The 21,637-nt window shown below is 31.7% G+C and overlaps 1 protein-coding gene across 3 annotated transcripts; it reads right to left on the bottom strand.

Annotated features, from left to right (window-relative positions):
• Positions 1-6,464: 6,464 nt before the first annotated feature.
• On the bottom strand, positions 6,465-20,362 carry LOC110670739 (uncharacterized). 3 transcript variants are annotated; one of them, XM_021832901.2, is made up of 4 exons: positions 19,554-20,359; positions 8,207-8,262; positions 7,916-8,105; positions 6,465-6,988 (listed from the first exon to the last, which is right to left on the bottom strand). In XM_021832901.2, exons 1-4 carry the CDS (start codon positions 20,229-20,231, stop codon positions 6,635-6,637), a joined length of 1,278 nt encoding a protein of 425 aa, XP_021688593.2. In that variant the 5' UTR covers positions 20,232-20,359; the 3' UTR covers positions 6,465-6,634. The 3 variants fall into 3 exon arrangements, with proteins under 3 accessions (XP_021688593.2, XP_021688592.2, XP_021688594.2); XM_021832900.2 differs by having other exon boundaries at positions 7,916-8,108; positions 19,554-20,357; XM_021832902.2 differs by lacking the exon at positions 6,465-6,988 and adding an exon at positions 7,540-7,826 and having other exon boundaries at positions 7,916-8,108; positions 19,554-20,362.
• Positions 20,363-21,637: the final 1,275 nt, after the last annotated feature.

The following is a 21,637-nucleotide window of genomic DNA, read 5'->3' as shown; positions in this document are numbered from 1 at the left end:
CGCCTTCACCCAATTACATGGTGACACATGGCATAAACTAACTTAAAAGAGGTCAAATGGGCTGGAAAATGAAGAAAATCAGACTTTTCTTTCTTTCTTCTTCCTCTTGCCGTGAACCATTCCACCATAACCACCATTAACAAACTTCTAAACCTCCATTTCCCTAGCTTTCTTCCACCAAAAGCCCTAGTTGTCTTCACAAAAAATTCACCCCACACCTTGAGGAAGCTTTGGGCAGCAAAATTTTGAAGAAAAATTAACGTTTTGGTTGGCTTGGATTTGAGCTAAAAGAGGTTAGTGACCTAAACCTTGAATTTCACTTTAATTTCATGTTTAAGAACTATAAATATGTGTAAATGACAAAGAAATTTGATGAAACACCATTGGTATGCTAACCCTAAATTTTGGCAGCCATGGTTAGGGTAATATGGTGATGATTTTTGGGGAGTTAACATGCTAGTGTGGCTGCCCTTAATGTGTATTTTATAAGTGAATTGATAAATGCAATGATAATACATGGTTTTGAAATGTTGAGTTAGGGTTTGGGTTGAAGAATGAGACTTTGATCTTGTGATGATGGGAGTAGGTTTTAATTTTTAATTAGTGACCATTTGGTTTGGTTTGAATAAAAAATGAAGTGAATTGGGTTGTGGGATTTGAGGTTGGAGTGGCTGCCTTGTGTGACCTGCAGGTTTGGATGTGAGTCCAGCCTGTTTGGACAGCCATAACTTGAATTGTAGAGGTTCATTTGGTGTTTGGCCAATTGTACATGAAACTAGACACATAATGGCACAACTTTTGTGAAGAAACCATGCCCAGAAAACCAAATCAACTTGACCAAAAGTTTGCCCTAATCCGGGTGACCTGCAATCTGCCTGGGCAAAATGACCAAATGAACAGTGTTTGGTCATTTAGCCATAACTCAATGTAGAAAGGTCCAATTGACCTGAAATTTTACCAGCAATAAGGTGACATATAGACCAACAACTTTCATGAAGAAATCTGACCCAAATTATGACCATAACCTAGTCAAATTGCCAACCAAACTTGAGTTACCAAATCTGGCAGAAACAGATTTGCCCAGAATTTTGGAATCTGTCCAATCCGGCCAGTTATGGTTTTTAGGCCATAACTTGAGCTACAAAACTCCAAATGGAGTGATTCAAAAAAGGAAATTTAACTAGACAAAATGAGGAACAACTTTTATGTTGAGCATTTTTCCAAATTCCCACTGCAAAAATGACTAATGGAACAGTAAACCCAGAGCTTGAAAACTGAAAATTTTGTCCAATTCACATTAAACTTAGAGATGGTATTGGCAACCAATACCAACAAGTTTAAAATGCAAAATGTGGTATGTTGATGATATTTGAACTAATTTATCTATTGTCAATGTAAAAGTCAACATTTTGGTTGACCAATGAAATGAATAGTAATCATAAAAATTCAATTTCAAAGAATTACATAAATGAAAGTGTTAAATGCCCTAGTAGGCCTAATGTGATTGGTTTGGATAGGTTGGCATGCCAATAGGGTTCTGTTAGCAGTACTGCATATGGCTTCATGCCATTCTGTATTTCATGGCTTTCCATGCCATTCTATGACATAATATCCTTTGGCTATGATATTGAGTTATTATGCTCGGGTTTAATCCCCGATAATTATCACAGCTTATTAGCTGTTCTGTTGCACACCGGGAGACACAATGTGACCGATGGTGTGACGGTCCGAGATACTTAGTACTCAGTACCAGTTTACCCGTTTATCCAGTCCAGTCAACTAGTATAGGTTACTCGGGCAGTATTAATAAATCTTACCAAACTTCAATTGAATAATATTGCAATAAACATTTGAGACTTAGTTCACCCAAAAATGTAAACATACATTCTGTACACATGTTTTTATTTTATTTTATTTTATTTTATTTTATTTTATATTGTCACCACTAAGCAGAATTGCTTAGCGCGTCGCTTTTGCCACGTGCAGGTACTAGAGACATAGTTGGGGAGTCCAGCAGGCCTCATATAGGGTGAGCCTTCATATCTGCACTCAGAGTTCAGAGTCACCTCACATTGCAGTGCATTTGCTAGGACATTAGGCCATTTTGATATTTTGATATTTTGTATTTTGTAACCTTCTGTAATGTATATTATAAATTCATGTAATTATTCTTTTGATGTAAGTATCTATGGAATATGTTCAGTAATAAATTGAGCATTTTTTTCATTGAGTTGATTGTGTTTTGAATTGAATTGAATTTTTGAGATACTGAAGTGAATTGAGAAATTGTTGAGAATATATTGGAGGTTGATTGAGAATAATGTGATGATATTTTTGGAAGTGTTTTTAACAGGTTCAGAAGAACTGTTTTTCCAATTTATAGCCGGCACTCTGCCGGATATTCTATAAAATTTACGGAAAAATTTAGATTTATAAAAAATTATAAATAAATAAATTAAAAAGGATTAATTGAAATTGAAACATGAATTGATGTTCCGACACACTGAGTGGCATAACTTGCTCGGCTACACTATAGACGGGTAAGAGGTGTCACAGAAGTTGTTCTTCATTGCTAGCTAAGTTATAGTGTGATAATCAGGTTGCTCCTTATATTGCTTCTAACCCATTATTTCACAAACAAATTGAGATTGATGAAGATCATGAACATATCGTAGATTGCACCACTCCTAACTTCAATGGGTATTTTATAATTTCTTTTTTATATATATCTTCTATCCTTGTGGCGAAGCATTGCATGCAATTGCTCTGCTCTTAACTTTAGTGGTAATCAAATGTGGGTAGTTGAGCTAGTGCTTTATATGTTTCCTCTTTTGTGAATGTCGATATTTTCTTCAAAACATTCAAGTTCCAAGCTGAATGTGACCTTTACAACAAATTGATTGTTAAATTTGGTAACTGCATTATTGAGATCAACTGCCACTTCATTCGTGACAAGATTAAGGAAAAGCTTATCTCCACATGACATGTTAAAACTGAAGATCAATTCGGAGATATCTTTACAAAAGCTCTAAATGAATCTCGGGTTGACCATATCTGTAATAAGTTAGACATGATTAACATCTCTACTTCAACTTGAGAGTGGTGTTAAGGAAAGTCAACCATATATTCTTAATTGATTATATATTTCATGTATAGTTGATTGTAAAGCTCAATTTTCGGGATTTATATTCTAAATTAGTTAGGAACTACTTGCATATATTTGTATCAATTCCTTCATGAAATAGAACACGCATAAATTTTCCTCTACAATATGAAATTATGTTTCTTTTCTAATGTGCTTAATATAGAAATAATATGCAATAATGATGAGATAAAAGATTTGGATAACTTGAGATGTGAAAAGTCGGAATGTAGTGTAATAAATTTCATTGATTGTTCTAATTGCTTGTTTGAGATGAGTTGTTCTTTTTACAATGGAAAAAGGTTGTGGTATTATGTATAAGTAGATTTTCTTAAGGTAGTAGTTGTAGGAATATGTGAATAGATAGTCTTAAATAGGGGGGGAAAATATGTATCTTATATGTTGTTTATGAAAGCTCTCTATAGTTTCAGTTATACGAGGTTTTAGTTAGTGTTTGACAAAGATATTTACTAATGAATTGGGTTGATCTTATTTTTAGTTAATGGTAAATAAAATAAGATAATGTAAGTTTGACATCCGTGTGTTGAATATAGACCAATGGCCATCCTATTTGAAATTTGACAGTTAGAAAATTTGTTTCATTAAATACTTCCAAAGAAAATTGTTTACATAAAAATGGAATAATAATTAAGGTAATACTATAGTAGTTGGATGCGATGAATAATGTCATACTAATAATTAATGTAACATCAAAATAGTAAAGCGTTGTGTATCAGAAGAGCGTTGAAACCTCGACTAATACATGGAAATTATTTGAACATGGTGCATAGAAGTATATTGAACAGCATTACAATTGAACGAAACAAGAAGTATAGGACTGGATAGGTCTTATAAACCATTTAAATGAAACTGAAGGTGGGCTAAACCTAGTATGAATATAAAATAGTAATATCAAATTTGGCTTCAAAAAAACCTAGTGGGTGTGTGTATACAAGTTCTGTAATGATAAGAAATTTGAAATACCTGAATAGTGAGAAAGACATGCAGGTTGCACTGAAGATAGAATTTTTAGAAATATAAAAAAGGATATCCTAGAATAAACGAGAAGGAAAGCATGAGTAGGAAAGCTAACTGGTATGAAAGTAGGAACAGCACAAAAGTAAGAATCAATGCACAGAAGAATCTAATATTTAAATTAAAAGTTACAGTTATATTTTAATCTCTAATTCTTATTGAAAATGTCCAGTGGTAACCTAATTTTTAAAAATATTATATCTCACACCTAAATTTTTAAAAAGTAAAATTAAGTGAACACTGCAATCTTAATTAACATCAAAATTGAAGAAGAAAATAAAATAGTTGAAGATGTGATTAAATTTTTTGATAAAGTTTAAATATTAATTTATGTATTCAATCTTATTAAAATTCTTTTATAAAAAATTAAAGATTGATTTTATGCATTCAGTTTAAATTAAATTAAAAAAGAAAAAAAAATGAAAAGCACTATTTCACCCTATCTAATTATTTCAGTTGTAAGATAAATTAGTTCTATTGGTATCACGGTTATCAAATTCGGATTGAATCGGCGATTAAATTGGTTTAATAGGAAATTAAAACTTGATTGGTTTAATCGGATTTAAAGTGGTCCGCGGGATCACTTCTAATCATTGGCTGAATTAGCGAGTTTCAATCACTATCAACCGGAGACAGTTACAATATATATATATATATATATATATATATATATATATATAACGTGAATTATTTTTCTATTAGGTTACTTTTTGTATTGCAAAGAATAGTGTTTTCTTTATTTATTATTTTATAAAATTTTAATAAATTAAAATTTATTTTTGATTGAAATGAATTAATATGAAGATTTTATTTTAAATATATTTGTTGTAAAATATTATTATTTAAAATTTTAATTAGAGATATTAAATTATTTTTAAAAAATTGTTTACATATTAAAATTTAATTAAATTTGTTTTAATTATTATTTATCAAATATATCAAATTACCAATTATAATAATATTTGTTTTATTTTAAATTATTATTTTTTTAAATATATTTAATATTATTAGTTAAACTCCAATTTGACTCTTTATTAATTACTTAACCTTATGTTTTTCACTAATTCACTAATCACTAATCGGATTGAATTTGAATATTTTGTGAATTACCATAATGGAATGATTACATTTCATTATTTTGTTTCAATTAGTATAATGATCTATGCAATTAGGTAATTATCATTCGAGATCACTAAGATTTATAAATTATTTTATAAAAGTCAATTTTTTTTAATTCATTTAATTTCAATTTAAATATAATTAGAACACCGTTAACAGATATTGTAGATTTCTAGATTAATGTGGGCTATTTTTAACTCACAATCACTCAACTTTTATTTCTTAAAATTCAAAACTCTCTCAATTTAAATTTAAGTAAACCTCAATTTCAACTTAAAATAATTATATTTTCTAAAGACTGTCACCAATTATTTCAATTTTATTCTTTCAAATTAAAAAAAAATAATGCAATAAAATCACTCAAATTTAATAGTAAAAATTTAAATTTAAAAATTTTAAAATAAATCTTCAAATGTATTAAAAAATTAAAATAATCAAATAAATAAATAAATAAATATATATATATATATATATATATATATATATATATATATATTTTTTAAAATTTTTTGACGTGTTATATGGTGTCATTGGTTTGTGTGTCTGATACAAATGAACTTTATATTCGCTCAAATTGAAATTGAAAAAGTTTTAAATTAAAAAAAAATAATGATAAAGATAAAGTTGAGGTAGTGAAAAAATAATTAAGTTAAGTAGCTTAGGTGAACATGAAAACCTGCAGTATCTAATAACAATATTCAAATTGAAGTAAGAACAGCAATGGAGTGGGTCAGAGGGTAGGGAACACTCTTTCCATCTCTACCCAACAAGAGTTTGAGGCCAGGGTGGGGAGGAGGAAGATTTTCCTCGAGGAGTTTTATTTTTTTATTTTAATTTATTAATATATAATATAAATTTATTTATTAAAAATAAAATATAATTTAAAATATAAGTTTTAGATATTATTTTAATAATATATATATTTTTTTTAAATTATAATATTTAAATATATAAATAAATAAAAATAGATTATAGGAATTTAAGATGGAAAGGTCTTTCCATGTCCGTTCAACACAACTCGAAGTCAGAATGAGATTAAAAAAAATTGATCTAAATCAAATTGAATTCGAAAACTTTTGCCATCTTTAAATTGAAGTTGAATAAATTTTACGATAAAAATTATAATTGAATAATTTTTATGAAATAAATAAAATTGAGTGATCTCAGATTGTAATGAAAATATCAAAGATGTGCATTACCATAGCGGAATGATTACGTTTCCATAGCATACATTCAACTGCTGCTTTAGGGCTGACATGACAAATCAACCTATTTACCAAAAGAAACTCTAATATATTTCGGTTAGATGAGGACTTCATAAAATTAACTCAGAAGTTTCTATTGAACATAAGGATATCTAGAAACATAAAATTCCCTTGCACGGGAGGCTCCATCCCTGGCCAGAATCCCTTCAAGATCTCCGATAATTCTAGCCAACCATATTTCTAAGTTTCTCTGTACTTCTTTTAAGTTGTTTCTCATGGAGTCAAAAGAACATCTCATGCTGAGTTTGGCCTCCCTGTCCAGTTCATCCACACAGTAACTCTTCCCGATCTCAGTTTCTAATGCCATCAACTTTTGTCCAGTTTCAGATGCACGCTGTTGAAGTCGAAATGCTTCAAACAAAAACTCAGTTTGCCTTTGTGCCTGGAATTCTTGACCGATTGTGGGTTCAGATGGATCACTAGCTTGCTGCAAAGTCATAAAAAAGGCTTAGGAAATATTCATACCCCCAATAAGATATATCAGCTTTTGGAAAAAGCAGCGGAGCAGCATTATTATACTTTTAAAATTTTCTAGGCCTAAGACTTGGGAGGTGCGGGAATGAGCATGCATATTAGAGAGATATATCAACGCACATGAGTCCATATTTTACCCCAAAAAAAATTAAAATTTCAACATCAAAATTGGTACATTAAGAGTTTTGACCTCGTTCAACACTGAATCTCAGAAAAGGATAATAGGAAATTCATTTCATCTGTTTCTTTATGGATACACCTCACCAAATCATAATTTCTTCAACCTAGGCTGACATAATAATCAGAAATGTTAGAGTGGGTGGGAATTGATATGAGCATTGAATTTGTCATTGAATGGTGGATCAATTTTAAAAGCAGCGCACCATATCCACAAAAACAACTGTTTGGTAACATTCAGAAGAGATTTAGTGGCTGTTCTCTCATACAAAACTGTTAAATCGTGATCCATCCATCCATCCAAACTATTTTTTGTCTCTCAAATAAGCGTCTAAAAGGAAAATGCTGAATAAAAAATGTTGACAAATACAGCTTGACTGGTTAATAATAGTTAATAAAAATGTTTGACAAAATTTAGCCTCAGCATTAACAAATTCAAAATCCTAACCACAAGACTTTTGGTGAGACATCGATCATTAAGTTTCCTAGAACAACATATTGATCAGAAGCCCCACTAGGTCAAATGTCACAAACCCAAAGAATTAAGAAGCCTAGCAGTTTGTTTGCATATTTCAGGAACAAAATCATCTTGCTTGATTTAAGCAATAGAGCTCCTTCAGAAAATACAGGCAACTTAGTCATGAAAAATCGTGAGAAAGCAAAGCATAAACAATAAGATCAAAGAAAATTATATATGCATTACCATTCTTCTGCATAGATCATCAATCTTCCCTGAAAGAGCTTGGTATCTCTTTGCCTGCTTCCTCATCAATGATGGAACCTTTGACAGATCAGTTTTGCCAATTTTTTCCAAATTCTGGAGTTCCTGTTCAAGCATTTTCAATTTAGAGGAAATTCCAGTCGATTCACAGTCTACCTTCCATGGAGATTCCCTTCTAAACAGGAAGTGCACATCACCACTTCATCAGTTGCAGCATTGCAAACGCACTTCAGGAATATTAGCATCTAGAATGTTAAAATGTAAAAAATTTACCTTGCTACAAAATGCTTCATATGATGGAGTGATTCAACAGATTCATGGTGCATATCCTGCATGAATAAATTTTCAACATTAAAATCTGTAAGAATACTCAACTCAACTCAACTAAGCCTTTATCCCAAAAATTTGGGGTCGGCTATATGGATTCGCTTTTTCCACTCTGAACAATTTTGGGTTGAGTTATCTTCTATGCATAGTCATATGTGTTAGTAGTATGCAATAGAGCATATCGTTTAGTATGTAACTTGTACATATTTTATTAATAAAAGGCATTTTCACTTTTCCATTTACATAATATATTTATGTGTAATAAAAAAGGTCAATTGATATTTTGTTAGAAATTCTATTCTTAAGTTGTTAAGAATATGAGTGACAGTATTTCTAGCACAAAGTATCATAAATTGGTTAACAATTGAGCATACTTCACACAGGACATGACTTATCCAGAAAAATTGTATTCATGTTTGTTCCCAATGTATTTATATGAGATATAAATAAGATGGAATGGTAAGTCTCATACCATATAACAAACATAATAGGTACTTATGCATGATAAGTAGGTCGAACCAGTGATATTTATAACAAACACATGGAGTTTACTCTTGTCAATGCATTGTCATAAATCATATCAGTGCATATAATCTTTAGACCTGAGATAACACAGTTATCCTGTATATAAGTAGTTTGAATTTGATACTGCTTTCATACTTGTACTGTGTATGGGTATATGGGCATGTGTTGGCTCCTACTAGTTATATATGGAGGTAGGTGTTGATCAAGATGGAATCTGTTACCCTAAGTAAATAGGGATAAAATCCTATGTTCATTTAATTATTCTTAATGTTTCAAGTTCCTGGCTAGGACAGATAGATTTAATCAGAAAAGAGTTTCTGATGAGAAAATCTTTTTAATCAAAAACTGGAATTAAAAGAGAACATAATATTCATAACAAATGGGGTTTGACGTAAACTATGATTTCAGCTTGAATTGGAATTTTGTAACAGAGAGATTCTAGTGCATGATAACATATGATTATAGGTTCATTTAAGGTAAACCTTATTACTAATTGAGTGGCTATGGCATGCTATGCTAGGTGTTAACCCTAGTCTATGAGGGGCCTAAAATGATTTAGATAAATCATTTATGGTAAGAAAGAGTTCTGATGATATTAAGAGTTAATATCATATCTCATTGCCAATTAGTGATGAGCCTAGTAAGTCACACACATATACAAGTAATCACCAAATTAAATGTGATTTAATTAATTAATTAAAGAATTTAATTGATTAATTAAATAGGTTTGGTTTGCAATTAGATTGTAAAGTCCCTAGCATGGCTTAAAACTGGATCTAGGTTATTGGATGTATAATATAAGTTAAATTTATATTTAAAATGTTTAAATATGAATTTAATTATGATAAATTAATTGATAGTGATTAGTTAATTAATTTATATTTGATATAAATTGCTTAGAAGAACAAAAATAATTATTTTGGGTTGAAAACTCAAAATTAAGACACAAGAGTAATTTGGTCATTTCACAGGGTGACATGTGGCACCATGATGAGATGGTGACACATGGCACTACACATAAGCTTGCCATTTGTCTTCTAATTATGTAAGATTATCAAAGTCAAGATTATATCTAGCTTTGACACTTGGCATAATGTGATTGGGTCAAATTAAAATATGATGCAATCAGAAAATGACATGTGGCAAGGGTTTTAAGTGGTGACTTAGCTATAAAAGGAAAAGGATGAAAGAACAAAAAGTATTCTGATTTTTATCACAAAGCAGTCTCCACGTCTTTGTCCTCTTCCTCTCTTCTTCTTCATCTCTCATCAATTCAAAGGGAATTGCCAATATTCTCTGGAATTAAAATTACTAGAAATTATTTCTAGTGTCCTATATACATCTGCAACCTCTTTAAAAGGCAAAATCTCAATTTCTAATTGATTGGAAAGGCTTGAGAAGCTGTTCAAGGGGCAAGCTAGAGGGACAACATCTGGGTGTCCTATATGCTTCACAAGGTACCAAACACAACTACAGTGCATCAAAAGGTTAGTGCACATGTTCTTGATTTAATCTAGGGTTCTAATGAATTAATCTGTTAATTCTAAAATCTTAAATGGCAAACATAGATCCAAATACATATTAAAAGAGTTTTAATATGCAATTGAACATTGAAATCAATAGGTAAAAATTGAATCTTGCATGATGCATGAGTACCTAGAAGAAAATTTTTGAATTTAATATTCCAATCTAATAATTTTCATGCTTCCGCTCCTTCAATTGGTATCAGAGCCACTATATTTGCCATTTAGATTGTTTATTATATGATTTAATTGTGTGATTTGATCATAAGATGATTGATTCATTGCTAGTTGCAAAGAAATATGTGGCGGTACACATGGTGGAGCCACCATAAGTGGCGGCATCAATGGCACCTCATGGTGCACAAGGTTTGCTTGAATGTGGGCTTAGTTTCAAGGCCCATAATTAGGCCCATAACTAATTAAAGTGTTTAATTAGGAGTTTTAATCATACAATTAAATTTTGATTCAAATCTGAATTTTTAAATTTGTTTGAATGTGATTCAAATCTGAATTTTTAAATTTGTTTGAATGTGATTCAAATCTGAATTTTTAAATTTGTTTGAATCATATTCAAATCTGGATTTTTAAGTTGAATATGAGATATTCAATTTAATTTAAGAATGTTTTATTTAATTGTTAAATAGTGATATGCATGATGGATGATCATGGACAATAAAAGACCAATGTGATTAGATTTATTTCTTTTATGTTTATTTGGGTTGTAAATTAATTAATTTATTTTGGTGGTATGTATTATAAAGGTTGTAATATTTTTTTTGTTATAATTTCATTTATTTGGTTCTTGTAAATTTGCCTTCGTATGCCAAGGATTACTATGTAATTGGATTGCAAGAAGATCAAGGAGGTCAAGAGCATTGGTGGTACCAGTGGGAGGAATTTAAAATCAAGTGTTGATTATGTACTCCTTCAGCAACTCTTGTAATATGAATGAATGAAATACACTTAGGAATGCCCTGATTCAATTCTTGGTGGCTCAGAATTGAATCCCTTAGAAAGTCCATGATCATACCATATTTATTGTTTGTCCATGCATGCATGAGATGTATGGGAATGTATGCAAGTATATGATATATGCATGCTGAATGGATAATGTGCAAAGTGAGACCACAATAGTAATTAGGCCGATTACAAAATCTTCCAAACAAATGATTAAGTTGGAAATGGTATAATTAAAGTAATTATAATATGGGCCCTTCATTGAGGCAATTATTTTAAAAAATTTTAAATACTTGCATATAATGGAATTAATTTAAGAGATTTTCTTAAGAATAATTGTTAAGCATGAGATGTTGTAAATATGTAAATGGTTTGGTGGCCAATAATGGATGTGCCTGAGGACATTAAAATTATTTGCATATTTACTGGCTCAATGGGATCAACTTAACTAATGCAAGATAAATCAATAATGGATGTGCCTAAGATCAATAATGGATGTGCTTAAGATTTTGAGCATTAGGGGCTAGGTAAATGATTGAACCTCATATGAGATGTGACGGGCAAAGAGTTGCTCACTTACAGTTTATTATAATTCCAATAATGGATGTGCCTGAGGATAATCAATAAGACTATAAGAATTCAATCACCCATTAGAAATCCATCTAACTATGATTTCTGTTTTCTACTTTGGACGTGTAGGATTCGCTAAGTTAGTGAGATGACCAATTTGATTAAAAGACCATAATCATTTTGGTTAAATACATGATACATTTACTAATTAATCTGGTTATTTTCTGCAGTTATTTTTCTGATAATAATGAGCACACCACAACCACCACCACCATCCAATATCCTTGCAAGCATACTTGATCGCAATAAGTTGACAGGACCTAATCTCTCTAATTGGCTAAGAAATTTGGAACTTGTCCTGAACCTTGAACATATAGCATATGATCTAGACTTAAATGTTCGTGGTCCCTTACCTCCAGAGGCCACTCAAAAGGAACATGAAACTTTGGACAAGTGGAAGCAGCATGATATAAGAGCCAAGTGTTATATGCTTGCTTCTATGAGTAATGAGTTACGGAAGCAGCATGCGAACATGCAGAGTGTGAGTGAAATCCTCCTTCACCTATAAGAGTTGTATAGTAAACATAGCAGGAATGCCAGGTATGAGATATCTAGGCAGCTATTTCGCATAAGGATGTCTGAGAAACAGAATGTTGGGGATCATGTCCACAAGATGATTCGACTTATTGAGCAGCTGAAACATCTTGACTTTAATATGGATTTCCAACTGCAAACGAATTTGATCCTTCAGTCCCTACCTAAGTCATTTGGGAATTTTGTGACAAATTTCCATATGACTAAATAGGAATGCACCTTGGCTGGTTTACTCAACATGCTGGTTATTGCCCAAAAGAATATGCTGGGCAATAAAGGAAAAGAGGTAGCTTTGATTGCATCTTCTTCTGCTAGAAAGTCCAATAAGAAGAAGAGAAATAAGAAAAAGAAATCTCAAATTCCTATTCCTTCCAAGAAGATACCTAAACAGAAAGGGAAGACTAAAGCTGATGGAGGCAAAGGAAAGTGTTTCCACTGCCACCAGGATGGGCACTGGAAAAGAAACTGCCCAAGGTATCTTACTTCACTGAAGGACAAGAATGATACACCTTCGGAAGGTTTGTCCATATCTTGTTATTTAGATGTTGATGATGCTCATAGTTCATCTACATCTTGGGTTTTACATACTGGTACTAGTTCTCACATTACTTATGATATGCAGGAACTAGCAAACAGTAGCAGCTTGCGTTCTCCAGATGTTAGAATCTGGATTGGCGATGGCTCAACTGTTGAAGCTTTAGCCTTAGGATCTAAATCTTTTTACATGTCTGGATATGTTTTGTGTTTGAATAATATCTTATATATACCTGATGCTTTTAAGAACATCATTTCGATATCTAGTTTGACTAGAGATAGTTATGAATTTCAGTTCACAGATGATATTTGCAATATTTATTTTGGAAATAAATATGTTGGCTTGGGTTATATGCATAATGGTCTTTATTATTTGGATAATAATGACAAACACAAATTGAATGCAAGTAATCTAAATGAATGCCCCATGGTGAAAATCAACTCAAGTACAAAATATATTTGACACTTAAGATTAGGTCATGTTGCATAAGATAGAATTGCAAAACTGGAGAAAATGGGGATTCTACTCTCATTGGGTTTTGAACCTACTCCAACTTGTGAATCCTGCCTTCAAGGTACAATAACCAGATCACCCTTTATTAGACAAGGGCTAAGAGCTGAAAATATTTTGGAGCTAATACATAATGATGTATGTGGCCCATTTAGAGAAATTGCCTTTACTTATGATAAATCAAGGTTTGGGTATTTGTATTTGATGAAATACAAACATGAATCTTTTGAAAAGTTCAAAGAATTTAAATCTGAAGTAGAAAATCAAACAGAAAAAAGTATTAAAGCTTTTCGATCAGATCGTGGAGGTGAATACTTGAGCACTGAATTTGATGAATACTTGAAAGAACATGACATTGTTTCCCAGCTGACTCCTCCAGGAATACCACAGCTGAATGGTGTATCTGAAAGGAGAAATCGTATCCTATTAGATATGGTACGTAGTATGATAAGCTATACTGATATGCCAATCTCCTTTTGGAGATTTGCATTAGAATCAGCTTTGCATATTCTGAATAGGATTCCATCAAAATCAATATCTTCCACACCTTATGAGATATGGCATGGAAGAAAACCAAGTCTTAAGTATGTTAAGATTCGGGGTTATCCAGCTTATATCAAAAAGCTGAACACTGATAAATTGGAAATCAGATCAGAAAATGGTCGATTTGTTAGATATCCAAAAGAGAGTTTTGGATATTATTTTTATTTGCCTATATCACAAAAGGTTGTGGTAAGTAGAGATGCCACATTTCTTGAACAACAGTTTGTTCAAGAAGGAGGCAAAGGAAGGCAAATAGAGTTAAAATTGGAGAATTCTGACCAACCAAGAGATCAGATGGATATAAATCTATCTAGTGAACCTACACCTATTGATGAAACATCTACAGCTGTTCCTCGTAGATCAACTAGGGTATCTCACCCACCAGTGAGATGTAGTTTCCTTCATAAAAAAGAACGAGAGTTGTCTACTCATGAAGAAGTAGATCATGGAGATGATCCACTTACCTATGAAGAAACTATAACAAATATAGACTCTTCAAAATAGATTGATGCTATGAAATCCAAAATTGATTCCATGTATAAGAATCAAGTTTGGGATCTTGTTGACCCACCTAAAGGTATTGTACTTATAGGGAATAAATGGGTTTTCAAGAAGAAAATTGATTCTGATGGAAAGGTAGAGACCTATAAAGCAAGGCTAGTAGCGAAAGGGTTTCGCCAAAGGTAAGGAATCGACTATGAGGAGACTTTCTCTCCTGTTGCCATGCTTAAATCAATTAGAATTCTATTAGCAACAACTGCATACTATGATTATGAGATTTGCCAGATGGATGTCAAAATAGTTTTTCTCAATGGATACATTGAAGAAAACATTTTTATGGAACAGCCTAGAGGTTTTGAATCCCAAGATGGTTCCAAAGTATGCAAGCTAAAGCGATCCATTTATGGGTTGAAACAAGCTTCGAGGAGTTGGAACATACGTTTTGATGAAGCCATTAAGTCATTTGATTTTATCAAAAATGAGGATAAGTCATGTGTATATAAGAAGGTTAGTGATAGTGCTATCACATTTCTTGTCTTATATGTGGATGACATTTTGTTGATGGGTAATAACACAGGTATGTTGACAGCTGTAAAGGTATGGTTGTCAAATACATTCTCCATGAAAGACTTAGGGGAGGCAACCTATATTCTTGGGATTCGAATCTATAGAGATAAAGCAAAACGAATAATTGATTTATCCCAAAGTCTATACGTGGAAAAGGTATTAAAGAGGTTTAACATGCTTGATTCCAAGAGAGGATTGTTACCAGTGAGACATGGTATCCACCTTTCTAAAGAGATGTCTCCAAAGGCACCTGAAGAAAGAGATAAAATGGCCAGAATTCCATATGCTTCGGCTATTAGAAGTTTGATGTATGCAATGTTGTGTACTAGGCCGGATATCGCATATGTTGTTAGTTTGACTAGCAGGTATCAATCCAATGCAGGTTTGGAACACTGGATAGCTGTCAAGAATATCCTTAAGTACTTGAGAAGAACTAAGGATTTATTCGTGATATATAGAGGTGGTGACTTACAATTGGATGGTTATACTGATTTTGATTTCCAATCAGATATTGATAATAGAAAGTCTACCTCTGGGTATGTGTTCATTTGCAATGGAGGTGCAGTCAGTTGGAAGAGTTCCAAACAGAGTACGACTGCAGATTTCACTACAGAGGCTGAGTATATTGTTGTATCAGATGCTGCAAAGGAAGCTGTTTGGATAAAGAAGTTTGTGATAGGACTTGCAGTAGTTCCTTTCATTGAGTCAGCAGTTCCACTTCACTATAACAATAATGGAGCAGTCATACAGGCTAAGGAATCCCGGTCTCATTAGAAATCCAAACAAATAGAAAGGCACTACCACATTATCAGAGAGATAGTTGGGCGAGGAGATGTAGCTATGCAGAAAATAGCATCAGCTGAAAATCCAGCTGATCCATTCACTAAGCTTATGTCACAAACTCAACTAGATCGACATCTTGAGAAGATGGGTCTAAGATATTGTAATGAATGGCTCTAGTGCTAGTGGGAGATTGTTAGTAGTATGCCCTAAAGCATATCATTTAGTATGTATCTTGTACATGTTTTATTAATAAAAGGCATTTTCACTTTTCCATTTACATAATATAATTATGTGTAATAGAAAAGGTCCATTGATATTTTGTTAGAAATTCTATTCTTAAGTTGTTAAGAATATGAGTGACAGTATTTCTAGTTCAAAGTATCATAAATTGGTTCACAATCGAGGATACTGCATATAGGACATGACTTATCCAGAAAGATTGTATCATGTTTGTTCCCAATGTATTTATATGAGATATAAATAAGATGGAATGGTGAGTCTCATGCCATATAATAAACATGATAGGCACTTATGCATGATAAGTAGGCCGAACCAGTGATATTTATGACAAGCACATGGAGTTTACTCTTGTCAATGCATTATCATAAATCATATCAGTGCATATAATCTTTAGACCTGAGATAGTACAGTCATCTTATATATAGGTGGTTTGAGTTTGATACTGCTTTCATACTTGTACTGTGTATGGGTATATAAGCATGTGTTGGCTCCTACTAGTTATATATGGAGCTAGGTGTTGATCAAGATGGAATCTGTTACCCTAAGTAAATAGGGATAAAATCCTATGTTTATTTAATTGTTCTTGATATTTCAAGTTCCTGGTCATGACAGATAGATTTAATCAAAAAAGAGTTTTCTGATGAGAAAATCTTTTTAATCAAGAACTGGAATTAAAAGAGAACATAATATTCATAGCAAATGAGGTTTGACATAAACCATGATTCCAGCTCGAATTGGGATTTTGTAACAGAGAGATTCTAGTGCATGGTAACATATGATTATAAGTTCGTTTAAGGTAAACCTTATTACTAATTGGGTGGCTATAGCATGCTATGCTAGGTGTTAACCATAGTCTATGAGGAGCCTAAAATGATTTAGATAAATCATTTATGGTAAGAAAGAGTTCTGATAATATTAAGAGTTAATATCATATCTCATTGTCAATTAGTGATGAGCCTAGTGAGTCACACACATACACAAGTAATCACCAAGTTAAATGTGATTTAATTAATTAATTAAAGAGTTGAATTGATTAATTGAATAGGTTTGGTTTGTAATTAGATTGCAAAGTCCCTAGCATGGCTTGAAACCAAATCTAGGTTATTGGATGTATAGTATAAGTTAAATTTATATTTAAAGTGTCTAAATATGAATTTAACTATGAGAAATTAATTAATAGAGATTAATTAATTAATTTATATTTGATATAAATTGATTAGAAGAAGAGAAATAATTATTTTGGGTTAAGAACTCAAAATTAAGATACAAGGGTAATTTGGTCATTTTACAGGGTGACATGTGGCACCATAATGAGATGGTGACACATGGCACTACACATAAGCTTGCCATTTGTCTTCCAATTATGTAAGATGATCAAAGTCAAGATTATATCTAGCTTTGACATTTGGCATAATGTGATTGGATCAAATTAAAAAATGATGCAATCAGAAAATTACATGTGGCAAGGGATTTAAGTGGTGACCTAGCTATAAAAGGAAAAGGATGAAAAAACAAAAAGTATTCTGATTTTTATCACAAAGCGGTTGCCACCTCTTTGTCCTCTTCCTCTCTTCTTTTTCATCTCTCATCAATTCAAAGAGAATTGCCAACATTCTCTTGAATTAAAATTGCTAGAAATCGTTTCTTGTGTCCTATATACATCTGCAACCTCTCTAAAAGGCAAAACCTCAATTTCTAATTGATTGTGAAGGCTTGAGAAGCTGTTCAAGGGGCTGCCATTGGTGATCTTTGTATGGACAAACTAGAGGAACAACGTCTGGGATCCTAGGTGCTTCACAAAGGTACCAAACACAACTACAGTGCATCAAAATGTTAGTGTATATGTTCTTGATTTAATCTAGGGTTCTAATGAATTACTCTGTTAATTCTAAAATCTTAAATGGCAAACATAGATCCAAATACATATTAAAAGAGTTTTAATATGCAATTAAACATTGTAATCAATAGGTAAAAATTGAATCTTGCATTATGCATGAGACCCTAGACGAAAATTTTTGAATTCAATATTCTAATTTAATAATTTTCATGCTTCCGCTCCTTCAAAATGCTACACCACATGAAGTAGTAGAGACAACGTAAAAGTTAAGGAAGAAGTTAATAAACAAATCATGTAGACTGAGTGTTAACTAAAAAGCTAAAATCATTTGTTGTTCCAGTTCCAGGAGCAATCTAGAATTTCAACCTACCATAAAAGATCTATTATGGATGCAAACTCAACCAAAGCTATAAAAATTTTCAACAGAATGAAATCTGTTATAGCCATTTGGAAAAGTAGGCACGTTAATAACAAATGCAAATGCCACATTTCACACATCCCTAAAGAAAATATAATAAGGGCAAATCACATAGATATATCCCTTGCAGTATCCTTAAAGAACAGAGACTTCCTTCAATTCTAAATAACTAGATAGACCTTCTGTAAAATTGACGTTAAATATTTCACAGCTGTAGTTAATTATGTAGCCAAGTTATACATCATATAAAACTTGTTCATGTGGGGAAAATGGAACAGGCCTGTATTTTACCAGGATCAGAAAGTCCATCAGAAGAATTACACACTTCTTGGCAATGCTGATAACTTTATGATCCAAGAATCCTTGGAAAATTATTGTAGATGGTTTTGTTTTTACAGTAATGCTATAAGCTTTAGATAAGACCAGCAGCAAAAGTACTAGCTAATTTTGAATGACATATGGGTCTGTTAATCTTCTAGTTTAGAACTTGTAAATAAGGACAAACTAAGTTGTTAATCACAAAATAAGTAAAGAGAATCAGACAAATAGGGATCTTTATGAAAACTTTAATACAAAGTTATTATTATTATTATTATTATTATTATTATTATTATTATTATTATTATTATTATTATTATTAATTTAGCACTAGCTTATGAGGCTAACTAACAATATTTTACTTTGGTATCATGGTAAGGTGATAATATGAGTCAACTTTGGTACACCATATTAATTTCAACCATCCTATCTAATCAAAAGTATACCGCTCCGCCAAAATAGGGAATTCACAAATGACTTATTTGTGTTTGCCCAAAGATTTGATCCCTAATAAACAATATAGGGAGCTAACCTTGGGGTTAAGCTAAGAAACAATTAAAATTTTAGATGATAAAGCTTCCTTGTATTGATATCTGGGGATGGGGAAAAAGTCTATCACAAGGGAAGATTCAAAACTTATAGCACTAACAGCAACCTAACATTTCATCTTTAGCCAAATATAGAATTTAAATGAACTAACATCCAAACAGAGATAAATAATAATAATAATAATAATAATAATAATAATAATAATAAAATAAAAAGAAAAAAGAGGACCAATCAGGAATCATGCAAAGACTAACACCAATTTTTTCAATAGCATTTTTTTATCAAAATACAGAAAAAAAAATGCGTAAAATAAAAGAGCGAACCTGCCAGAGGCTAGCTCCATCAGTCCAAAACTTACAAGCTGAAGCCAAGAAATCCGAACTTAAACCTCCATTAATGGGCTGCTGCTGCAGCTGATGACGGTGCTGACCATAAACAAAATTAACATTCTCTGCCTCCCTACCATAACATTCCCTGTTCCCGCAGCCACCACCAGATGGGTCCTCTTCGTATTCCTCCACTGCATAATCAACAACAGCATTTCTAGACATAAACCCAATCATCTCTTCTCTCTCCCCAACCTCTCTCTCCAAATCTTGAATTCTGGCTTTCCACTCATCCCTCTCTTCCTGTAAATCTTGAATTCTGGCCCTTAATGATGCCATCTCCTCACTAGCAGCGTCGATCTGGTGCAGTAGCCGCTTCTCCTCTTCCTCCCACGCGTTCCTGTGGCTGGCAAAGATCTCAACAACTCTTGCATTGGCCTTGGAGTCCTCTTTAATCCTGGATTTCATCAGCTTAAGCTGCTCATCAGTCTGGAAGAGGCGCAGTGAGAGCTCTCTGCTTTGGGATTGAAGCTTTTGCACAATATTGAAGGAGTTGCATGGCAAGGATGCCAAGAAGAGAGAGAAGCTAATGCCAATGTAGGAAGAGATTGCTTGGTGGAGATCGTCTTGCCGTTCTTGGTTTGATTTTCCTTCTTCTTCTTCTTCTCCGGCCATATTTACTCTCAGAACAGAGGATGAAGTATTTGTTAAGTTGGTTAGTGGGTAAGACTGACCAAGCCGAGCCAATGAGATATGATGACCTCAAAAAGATCCATTTATAAAAGCTATTTTGTCACATTACTGAGGCCAGTTTGGCTTTGCGGCAGAAAACCCAAAAAGAAGCTGGTTGAGGTGAAAAAACTAGTGTGAGCATTGGGTTCAAATAGAAGCAAATCAAATTAAATTATAAAAATTAAATTAAATTAAAATAAATTAAATTAAATTAAATTAATCATTTTATTTTGATTTGATTTGGTTTAAATCGATCAGTTTTTATTTTTTTTTATTTTTAATTTAGACTTAATTTTCAAGTTATTTGATCTGATTTTAACTTTGATTTGAATCTGATAATCATTAATTCATGAAATTAAACAATTTATATATATATAATTACATATAATTCATAAATTTCTTATAAAAATAAATCAATTCAAAAATCAATTCAAAAATCAATAAAACTATTCAGTTTGATTCGATTTAGTCGATTTTTTCTCTTCAAAATCAAACCAAACAGAAATAACTGAAATTTTTATAATATAAAACTGAACCGAACTGAAATATCTTAAAAACTGAATCGAATTATCGAAGTAAGACAATTCAATTTGATTTATTCAGTTTGAACCGAATAATACTCACCCCTATCTAAACTGTTTGGTTGGTCAAGTGCCCAAACTGAGTTTGATTTATTCGAAACTCGAGTTTCTTTTAATGCTTATTGGAAAATCAATATTTTAAGCAACTGTTTTTATATTTTATGTGTATGAAAATTAAAAAAATAAATAAATAAGCTTTACTTGTAGTTAAATGAGTTTAAAATTAAATTTTGGGTAAGATGAAACTGAATTTTATAATTAAGGTTAAATAAGTAATTTATTTAATAAAATGTTATTTTTTAATAATAAAATATTTTTTAATTTTTTAATATTAAAAAAATTATTATTTTTAATTAAAATAAAATTTAAGAAAGAGAAACTGAAGAACATGATCAATAATAACTATATAATATATTATTCTTTTAATTTTTTATTATTAAAAAAATAAAGAAAATAATTTTTTTTTTCTAAAAAGTGGATCTATTTAGCCTTAATTAGAAAGTTATGTTCTTACTTAGTAAAAAAAAACTTAATTTTAGACTAATGTAATCCTCAACTAAAAGTATGAAAACTTATTTAATCTTTTTTCCTTGTGAAACTACCCTTAATAATTTCAAGTATTTATATTTATACCAATATAAAATGCTAGGTTTTTGGTATTCTCTCTGCTATTGAAATTTTGAAGAAAACTAGCTAGCAACTGCGACTGAAATCCAAAGAACCCTATTGACGGATTTGAATGAGCCATGCCACATTCAGCAATTCGAT

The sequence above is a fragment of the Hevea brasiliensis genome, chromosome 15 (genome assembly GCF_030052815.1).
Source record: "Hevea brasiliensis isolate MT/VB/25A 57/8 chromosome 15, ASM3005281v1, whole genome shotgun sequence".
In the NCBI taxonomy this organism is placed as follows: domain Eukaryota; kingdom Viridiplantae; phylum Streptophyta; class Magnoliopsida; order Malpighiales; family Euphorbiaceae; genus Hevea; species Hevea brasiliensis.
The sequence above is the reverse complement of the archived record's forward strand: the minus strand, read 5'-3'. Positions and strand labels throughout refer to the sequence as shown.

Excerpts from the sequence above, each read along its gene's own strand:
- LOC110670739 (XM_021832900.2), bottom strand. The coding sequence starts at position 20,231 with ATGGCCGGAGAAGAAGAAGAAGAAGGAAAATCAAACCAAGAACGGCAA. Across the intron at positions 8,109-8,206 it reads ATGAAGCATTTTGTAGCAAG|AAGGGAATCTCCATGGAAGG; the intron begins GTAAATTTTTTA and ends CTTCCTGTTTAG. Across the intron at positions 6,989-7,915 it reads ATGATCTATGCAGAAGAATG|CAAGCTAGTGATCCATCTGA; the intron begins GTAATGCATATA and ends ATGACTTTGCAG.